This window comes from Bison bison, unplaced genomic scaffold (genome assembly GCF_000754665.1).
Source record: "Bison bison bison isolate TAMUID 2011002044 unplaced genomic scaffold, Bison_UMD1.0 scf7180017864193, whole genome shotgun sequence".
Lineage (NCBI taxonomy): Eukaryota > Metazoa > Chordata > Mammalia > Artiodactyla > Bovidae > Bison > Bison bison.
This window is the reverse complement of record NW_011494765.1, coordinates 3,025,573-3,035,572: the sequence shown is the minus strand read 5'-3', so window position 1 is coordinate 3,035,572 and position 10,000 is coordinate 3,025,573. Positions and strand designations below refer to the sequence as shown.

At 34.9% G+C, this 10,000-nt stretch overlaps 1 protein-coding gene across 2 annotated transcripts in view; it reads right to left on the bottom strand.

Moving 5' to 3' along the window:
* Nucleotides 1-10,000, bottom strand: part of PBX3 (pre-B-cell leukemia homeobox 3) — a 226,776-nt gene that overhangs the window by 215,793 nt on the left and 983 nt on the right. For both annotated transcript variants that reach the window (XM_010844084.1, XM_010844085.1), the window contains exon 2: nt 9,616-9,689. In XM_010844084.1, the coding sequence (XP_010842386.1) occupies nt 9,616-9,689 (74 nt within the window). The remainder of the gene's footprint in view (nt 1-9,615; nt 9,690-10,000) is intronic.

Sequence of the window (10,000 nt, the reverse complement as noted above, 5' to 3'; positions counted from 1 at the left end):
TATTAGACTGATTATACTGAAAGGAAGAAATAATTCCTCTCTTAAACACAAAAATGTCATAAAATCAGGTAAATCAAATTAGTTCTTATAACACATTGATGGCACAGAATTTATGTTTATAGAGTCCATCATTTCATTTTCAGGCATTCTGTTTCTATATTTGGCCAGAGTCAGAAGGTTAGGAACCAAGAAGTCAGTAAGTTCCCAAGAATATCCTCACTGTCACATCATTGCTCTAACAAGTGGTAAGCAGGAGGAAATTCAGACAAGTCAAACACCCACACCCAGTACACAGTTAAAAGAATTTTCTTCATTTTTTTCCTCTACTGATTCCAACGAAGAAATATGACGAGAAAAACTGGAGGGTTCTCACTTATTTGAATAACAAGTGAAAATCTAAAAATATCTTCACTGTATGTTATTACCAACTGTATCACTGGGTTTTATAGTGACAGCCCTGTGCTATAATTTCTGAGAAAACCTCTACATAAAGCTTCATAAACCCAACCATTCCTGTAATGTATCGCCTTATCTAGCACACAATCATTTCAAACACAACTTTTCATGTTAGTATAATTTGTTCAAAAATGGTAATAAATACATCCATGAAGCCAAAGGAATCATTGCACAATCTATTGTAACTTGGTCTTACCAGTACTGACAGTTAATCCTCGACCCAAAATCCAATGTAGAATATTCCATTATTACTTGGTTTAATTAAAGATATTCATTATACACACACCTTTTAATGGACAAACACTCCCAATCAACATTATAAATAATCTGGGCCAACTGCAGAGTAATGTCTGTGAACAATTATCACAAAACTAAAACATGGATGGCTGTCAGTCGGTGGCAGAATTCTTGCTTTCATAATAAATATAAAATCAATTTCCTGTTCTACTCCCTATTCCAAGTTGAAAATGATATATCTGACTATGAATTCCAACTACCTTCATCCTTAGGTTTTTTTTTTTTTTTTTTTTTTTAAGAAAAGAGGATAAAGAAAGAAACTTATGAGACCATCTAAGTCAATTCTTCCTCATTTGAGGGCACTTGGATAGTAACGGTTTCTACATAATACACACATATGAACTTGCCATTTCACACATGTATATTTTTTTAATGCTGTGATTTTTTTCCCCTATCAATGCCACTCAAATGGAATGTCAAAAACTCCTCCCATTTCACTATAAATTCCTATTTACAAAAGCTTAGTACATCTGAAAGCCAGTAGAAACCTTTTGTTCAAAAAACAATAATATGCAATTTCAAAAGCTTTTTGTTCCCATTTCAATCAAAACTAACTTCACATGTTTTAAATGAAATTCTGCAAGTAATCAGAAACTAATGAGGATTCACTGGTTTAACTAGTTCAGGGAGTCTGAGAAGGGAATGAGAATTTAAAGTCACCAAGTTTTCCATTTAGAAGAGCAGTTAATGTGCAGGTACACTAAGTCCTCTTCACTGAGAAATGCAATCAGAGACTCTTGTCTCAGGAGAGACTCTCATCCCTCTGTCTGTGTGCACATTCCTGACTCCCATTAACATTAACAAGCACCACACATGCACACGAAAAGAAGCCAGCCTTAGTAGCATGTATGCATGGCAGCTGCAGTGACTAAATAATCCATATGGCTCTGAAGAGAAGTTCTGCTTTGTTGGGTCTAGAGTCACAGCTACAGTGGTGGAATTCAGACACTCAAGCAAACCTCAATCTGAATGCTTGATCCAAACCCCATCCTGTCCAACCACACCTCAGACTGCAGTTAAGCCTAGGTTTAGAAATTCTATCCTCAGCATGGTTTATACAGGTAGAAGTTCCATGTTTGAGGAAACCTTAATTTTTTTCACAGGCCCAAAGTTCTGTCCTCCTCCCAATCCATCATTCCTATTCCTGCATTCACTCATCCATTTCCCTACAAAATGTAGGAAATCACATAATGGTTTTATAGAGAGAAAATCAAAGGCCTGGCTTAAATCGCAAATGCAAAAGCAGAATCAAGTATGAAACACCATCTTCAACATGAAAATCAAATAATATGGTAATCTTAAAACAACAGATACATGCTGAAATGTAAATTCCACAGGTTGTGTAAAGGGCAGAATTTAACCACTAATTCTAATGCCTCCCAGCAACTAGAATTAGGTATTTAAGTGAGAGTCTTAATGCTCATTTAATATAGTCTCCTGAAGCCCAATTCAACAACTTCTTCATTTTTTCCTATGAAGAAAATATTCTTGTGAAGTTCAGTTTAGTGAAGACACTGGTGAAGACACACAAGCACACACCAAGTTTACACTTCTGAAAAGAATTCACTAGCCATATTCTGAAACTGGGCTCTAGGAAAAAAGACTAGATGATGCAAAATTCTTAGTATACGTCCATGTATAGGGAACATGATGAAAACTTCATATTTATCTCCAGTTAGATCAATTAATATTCAGAAAAGTTATGTAACATTACATTTAAATAACCATAGGGGGAGGAATCTACCAATGTTCTAGAAGCTTCTCTAGACCTTTCAATCAATTTTATTTATATGCAAAACCAAGAGAAACTTAAAAAAAAAAAAAACAAAGCTCCTCCTGATGCTAAAGCTCTCAATTTACTGACAGGCAAATGGCTTCATGCTGCCACTTAATCTCATTTCTTGCATAATGCCCTCTAATTAGCATATCAAAGTGAATTAATACTTCTAGGGCATTAGCAATGGGGAAATCTGCTCCAGGCTCACAATAGCAGTTAAGAGAGAGCCAAGAAATCCTCAAAAACACCACAAACCACTTTGCATTGCAAAACTGTTCAATTTATTTATCCTCTCTCTCTAAACACTTTTACCGCACACTGTTTTACTACTGTTCACCAAACAAAATGATAATTGCCAAAGTTACCAGCATCTGTAATGCCTGTTTAGAATCTTAATTTAGATTATGTTGCAGATAATTTCTATATGCAACCATTTGTTCTATTATAAATGTTAATATAGAGACAGTGGAAATGTTGACATTCTCAATTAGTTAATTTGAATTTGAAATAAAATTTTATGGGATTTTAAAATTTATGAATTTTTTTAATGTAAAAAGCCACCTGCTGGACTCTGATGCCTAAGAAACATGCTTTGAAAACTTATGTATCACATAAAACAAAATAAACAAAAAAAATCATTTTGCCATTAACATATGTTGAGTCTCCCAACTCAATGGTTTAAACATTGTGAGGAATCATCAACATTAAAAGGATTACATTGTATACCAAGTTCTCATTAATATGATCACACAAAAATGGTTATTGTTCAAAACAGCTTAACATTTCTAAAGCACTTAACTTGAAGAAAACAAGTACGAAACTTTTAACAATTATTTTTATCCATAATTACTTTTAACTGTTCTCAGTCCAAATGAGTTACTATCATGTTAGTCAAAAGTAAAAAAAAAAATGCCAAGCCAATTCAACTTAACACATTCTATCACACCAATATTTTTACTAGACATACACTCAAATTTAGTACCAAAGCAAACTACCATTAACCATCAAAAACTACAAACATCTTATATTTATTGTATGTGTATATGTTTATGGAATACTTCTATTTTCAAAATAACAATAAAGAAGAGATTCTGGTTACTATTCTGCCTACAAAGGGGGTAATTAGAACCAAGAGTTGAAGATTAATGAAATTTATTTTCAAATATGTTCTATGTCTAAAGGCATAAAAAGATGGTTTGTTTTTTTCAGTGGCTCATTCAAGCATTTCCTACTAATTTATTTGCTAAATGTAACACTAACAGGGAGCTCTGATAGCAATTTGTGTGTTTGATTAACTTCTACAACTTTGTAAAAAACCTTTTTAGCTAGATAGATCTAAAAAAACTTTGACCAATTCACACTACACAGTGATATAAATTATTTACTCCCTTCATATGTAAAGACTCAAATGGCCTACTGAAGTAGAGCAAATGTTTGAAAAGGTCAACATGGGAGGGAGTGTACAAGCATTGTTAGTCTGTTACTACCTAAATCATGCTGATCCCACTGATAAATGGCTAAAACACAAGCCTGCTGAGAAAACTAATAAAACATAATTCTCATAATGTCAATACTGAGAAAATAAATGCCTAAAGTTGTTCACATGTACATAAATAGAGGGAGAATAGTATAAAAATCCTTATTTAGCATAATGTGTTCGGTACTGATCTGTTAGGTACTCTGAAACATCTCAATGGTATGAGTACAAAATAAAACGAATGATTTAGGGTGTGGTTCATGAATTGCGTTTTCATTCTTCATAGCCATACTTCATATAACTTCATCCTATACAATGCCAACATAAAATATCAAAACACACATAATCCAAATAAGATGCTAAAGGTCTTGGAAGTAGCTATTTACAAAAGTTGTAAACAGAAATCTAAAAGTACAAGCAAAATTAGTTAAAAGGAAAAGGATCCTAACATGAAAGATATACCCAGAAAATTTTTATGAAAGTCAAAGAACCAATGTGCTCTTTGAGGCAAGGCAAGGCTTCCTTTGCCACTGTATTAATATACTTCTGATTTGGATTAAAATTATGTAAATTAGCATAATAACATAGTAAAGTCCCAAATAAAAACCAAAACTACATAGATCTATAATAAAATGAAGTCCACTAAAACTGAGGCATGAAAAGAATTACTTGCACAGATCAAGTTAGTATTGACAAAAGGGTTTAATATTCTTTTATTGGGAAGAGGAAAAAAAGGTATGGAAGACAGGTCCATACTTTTAAAATAATACCTGCTTGATACTTTAGATCATGAAGTTCCAAACCAGCAGAGAAGTAAGATTTTTTTTTCTACGTTTTCTATGAATGTATTACATTTAGAAAGTTAGAGAAACATCACTCTTTTACATCCTTCCTCAAAACTTCCATAAAAAACTCCAGTAAGTTAAGCAAATCTATAAAAATAAAAAATATTCTTAAATTACACAAGGTAAAATTTGCAATAAAGCAACAAAATTTATGACATTTCCAGGATACACTGATTTTGTAATTTTTCCTGTTTAATCATTGAATATTTCCAATGTAAATAAGCCATAATGTCTAAAACTGATAAAAAATTTAAAACATTAAAAGTCCTTTAAAATTTGCCTCAAAATAATTGTGAAAGGGTGGGAGTTACAGAGAACACAAGATTGGCCAAGTGTTGCTAACTGCTGAAGGAAGGCAATGAGTTCATGGGGATTCAAGTTTCTCTTTATCTATATTTTTACATTTGAAGTTCTCCACAATAAAAAGCTTTTTAAAACTAGAAAATAGTTCACAAAAACACAGAAATGAATCATGTATCAAACAGAGCATTTGTTTTTAAAACTCTGGAACAATGATAACTATATTCGAAGTACTGCAAGAGCAACTTAAAAGAATACACAATATATATTATATATAACATTTAGACTCACATACAACAATTTTCACCTTTCTTGTTAAAATTTCACTTGGTGGAATATTTGGATTTTATACACTAGGAATTGAAGAATTACCTGGCACTGTAAAAAGAAAAATGAACACATTTTTATATTGAAGCATTAAAAAAAGAAAGAAAACAGACCAGAAAAAGATGCCATGAGTCTCTAAACCCTTAGGGTCAGAAGTAGAGGTGCTGACTGAGAGTACTGCCTTATCTCTCTGAAAGCTACTCCCACTTACAGCAGTAAAGATAAACGGTTTAATCATATATATCATATTCTAAATGCATATAAAAACTCACAAGCTACCTTCTTGATCCAGTTTTGAAAAGTAAAATCCTTACGACTCTTTCTAGGGAGGGTTCCTTTAAAAGCAAAGCATTTTTAATAGTAATTTTCTTCTCTTTAAACATAAAAAATACTTCAACCAGCCCAACCAGGCAAGCAGGCCTTTCTCTTCCCCTGCGGACACCTCCTGCAGTAGAGAAGTTCATTAAGTTTTATGATCTTCCCAAGTCAGTCCTGCTTATAAGCCTCACAAAGGCCACAAATCTGGCAAACCATCATGTATGCCATTAGACATTACTAGTAAATGAACGCTATTTAGGGTTTGTGGTGGCAATAAATCAGAGTTTGGTTGGCAGCTATCAACATGGAGTATTTTAACCTACCATTTAGAAAGGAAAAGGTTATGCTGATTTTTTTCCCTAATACACAACATTTTTTAACAATATGACTCTGATTATATACTAGAGTGTTGAATTTTCATTTTAAAATATTTTTAAATACATTTTTTTTTCTCAAAAAGAGCCATTTTTCCTTTATTCCAACTTTCATAATTAAGGGCTTCGGAAAGAAGAGAGATTTATGAGAATGGAATCCTCTCACAAAGTACTTCAAAAATCAAGATTAAGGTGGCCAAAAAGATTTGAGGGAACGTCCCCAAAGAACTATGTAAATAAGGAGACCTCATAGTATCATGGATACTTAATAAAAGACAGATGGTAAAATGTGGCTAAAAAAGAAATCTTAACAATTATCTCACTGGTCACTTACTTAGTTTAAAATGGGCAAATATCTTGTTTTAAAGCGTGTAACTTTAAGTTGCTTTCAAAATGTGCAGCTATCACAATTCAACAGATATTTCTGTCCAAAAATAACTGAATGATAAATTTTATAAAAGAACACATTTTCAAGAAAAAGCAAGCATCTCATGGTATACTTTCCCTACCTTTGAACAAGAAAAAAAATATAATTGTGGTAGATTATCCATTTATCTGTCAGAAGGGGAAAACACCTTTTCATATTTGGTAGAAGGGGAAAAAAGATGTTTTTCAAACTAAACCCCTCATGTGCATGAGAACTGGCAGTGTTTATTGCCTGATCAGAAACCTCAAAAGCTACTGGCAGATCTGCAAATATATGGATTTTTTTAAAAATGATTTTGTCTTATTTTTAAAAAAGCACAACCAAAATGACATTATCCACTGAAATGACAGCTTTACCCCCCATCTCCCCACTAGTCAACCCCCTACCCCTCTATTATGCAGAATAGAGTCATCACATAGTATTCCCAGTTTCTATTACAAATGACTAGGTAAACTTTCTCTAAGGTTATAGAGAATTAATCTTTGGATACTATGTTATTAGATTTAATAAAATGATTTCCTTAAAAAAGCATTACATGATATACATTATAATCTACAGTGCTTATTTTATAAGCTCATGATGTTTCCAAAGCATGACTATGGGAACAGATGGGGGAGGGGGGGAGGCCTGGAATTTGCTGCCCCAATTTCTTTGCTTCGGTAACACTAATGTCTACACAGCTGTTTTATTTCAAATCAAGGATTCTGAGTCCAACGTCCCTGTCTCCTTCTAAGAGTAGTTTTGGAGAATGAGGTGGAGCTCTGGTAGTAGGGGAGAAAGGAGAGGAGAGAAAGAGCTTCACCCCCATCAATCATTCGGTACTTAAATCCCGTCCCTCTCGAGCTTAGAGAAGCTGGCAGGAAGATGCCTCAGCCCAGACAGCCGCCTTTACTCTTTGTCGGCTGTTGGCTTTTTACAAAAGAGATAACGTGCAAACTTGGATCGGCTGGCCAAAGTACAAAAAGAGAATCTAATTTACAAGTTATCTCTGAAAGCCTCAGAAACAATTTTCAAAACACAAAAATTTCTTTTGTCAGCTACCTCTTGCTTCTTAAACAGACAAGTGCCCTACCAAGGCTCTCTCTGCCAGTAATCCCAGACTCTGAAAAGACTTGTTTCTTTTTTGTAACTCACCTTTGACATGAGGTTGACTACACTTTCCTTTCAGAATGGTGTAACTAAGTCTTGTGCAAATAAGCAACTAGAGGACTTATGCTTCCTAATTGAATTCTGCTTGCTGCTAAATGTCTAAACAAGAAAAGCAGTTTGCTAGGTTTGATTCTCAAACTAGCTAGGCCAAAACTTTTAAAAAGGCAAAAAAAAAAAAAAAGAATCATGATAAGGGGGTGAGAAGGAAGGGATATCAATCCCCTCTCTCTAGTAATATAATGCTATATAAAGTTGAATCAATCTTAATATTCACAACATAGTCAATACCCCAGTGCTTAGCTGTCAGCAGAAACTGAAGTGGAGCCCTGATAGCAAGAAAACCCTTGGACATTAAGCAACATAATTTACTGAGAATTATGCACTTTTAGGCTTCTAAACTAAGAATCTCAAGATTTAATGCTTGATGTGTTATTTTATAGTCAGATCAAAATTATCTACCATTTTAAATCACAATGCTTTCTAAAGGTAGCTAAAAACCAACACAGAGTAAAAGTTAGTCATTTTAAAGTGACTGTGGTTTTCAAAATTAAAATATATCTTAAAAACACTCACTTGACATAAAGAAATCACGCACATTATGTGAATGAAAAGCAGGAAAAGTAGTCTTTCAGGCTCTCAATATTTGCTGTTAATTATGGTTTTAGCATATATTTTAATAGACAGCAATAACCCTTCATCTTTTATTGATTACTTTTAGGATTAGAACAGAATTGCATGGTGAAAAATCTGTTGAAAAGAAGGACCACTCTCCTACCAACTAACAATTATATACAGTTCACTATTATTTGTACATTCAGTTTAAACACAATCACATTTAACCTTTTAAATACCTTCACTTAAATATTCCTATACTTTGGACTTTAACTTTCTCTTCTATTCTTTCCCAACTTAAAAAACAGCAACTTTATAATACTGTATACCCAACAAACACACACACAAATAAACAGTAAAGCTTGTTTAATGCATTTGTTTGCCATATACAGGGAAGATAATGCCTCAAACGAAATAAAAAATCTAAATTAAACCTCAAATTCTAGTTGAGACACTACCATCACCTCAAGACTAAAATATCTTCAGTTTTTAAAAAGTCTAACAAGGAAACTAAATTGAGATGAATGTCAGAAATTTGTCTAATATATACTTGTAGTTTTCATTCCAGCACTTCTGCAAAAGCTGTCTTCTCATATATTCCCTGCCCTGAATACCTCAAAAATTGTTCAACCTGCACCTGTGGACCTTTCTCTACTTAATAAAATATATTAAGTATGTTTACAATGTAATGACTTCAAGCATAAAATTAATAAAAGTAGTTAATAGATATAATACATTGTATGCACCTAAACACATCATTACCTTTCCAGCTTCTTAAAAGTAGTATTCTGAACTAAAATACTAATTCAAACATACTCCTCGGGTCTGTGCAATTGCATCTATTCTTCTATCTGTGGAAATGAAGCTTAAGGCTAAGTAAAACAAAGTTCGGGATATGCTTCTCCGCGGGAGTCGGTCCCCGTGGCTCCTTTTAAAAACTGACACACAAACAAGGCGAAAGGAGCAGGAAAGGGTGGCTGGCGCTCCCGGCCCCCTCCCCGCCTGCAGCCAGAGGTGGCCGCCTGGGGACTGCGACCCTGCCCCGTCCACTCTACACTTCATTTTACACCAGGAGCGGAATTCAGAAATCGACTCCAGATTTATTGCAGTTTTTTCTCAAGATCAGGAGGTGGGAAGGAAAGAATGATCAAAGATGGCGGTGCCCAAAAGCAGCAGCTTTCAACTGGAGAGTCGAAGGAGTAGCTCGGACCCCACCTCGGGGGTCTCCAGGCCCACCGCGGGGCTCAGCGTCTTACCTGTTTTCTCTTTGATCTCACACAGGACACTGAAGAGCGCGGGTTTCATTCTGTGACAGTTCAGGGCATGTTTCCTAAAAAATAAATAGCAAAACACAAAGGTATTAGCATCACCTATGGAATAATATGGCGCCTTCCTTAAGTTAGATCCAAGATTTAATTTCGGCCCCCTCTTTTGGAAGGCTCTTTTGAACCCCGTCAAATCAACAGAAAACTCAAGTTGACTAGTTAGCGACAACCGGCAAGCTCTGGCGGCTACAGCTCCAGCCCGAACGCAGCGCTACCCATCTGCCGGGCGGGCAGCAGCCTCGGCGACTGCGGGGCGCGAACCCGTGCGGGGAGCCGCGATCCGGGGGCAGACGGCGGCGACTCAGGGGAGAAGACG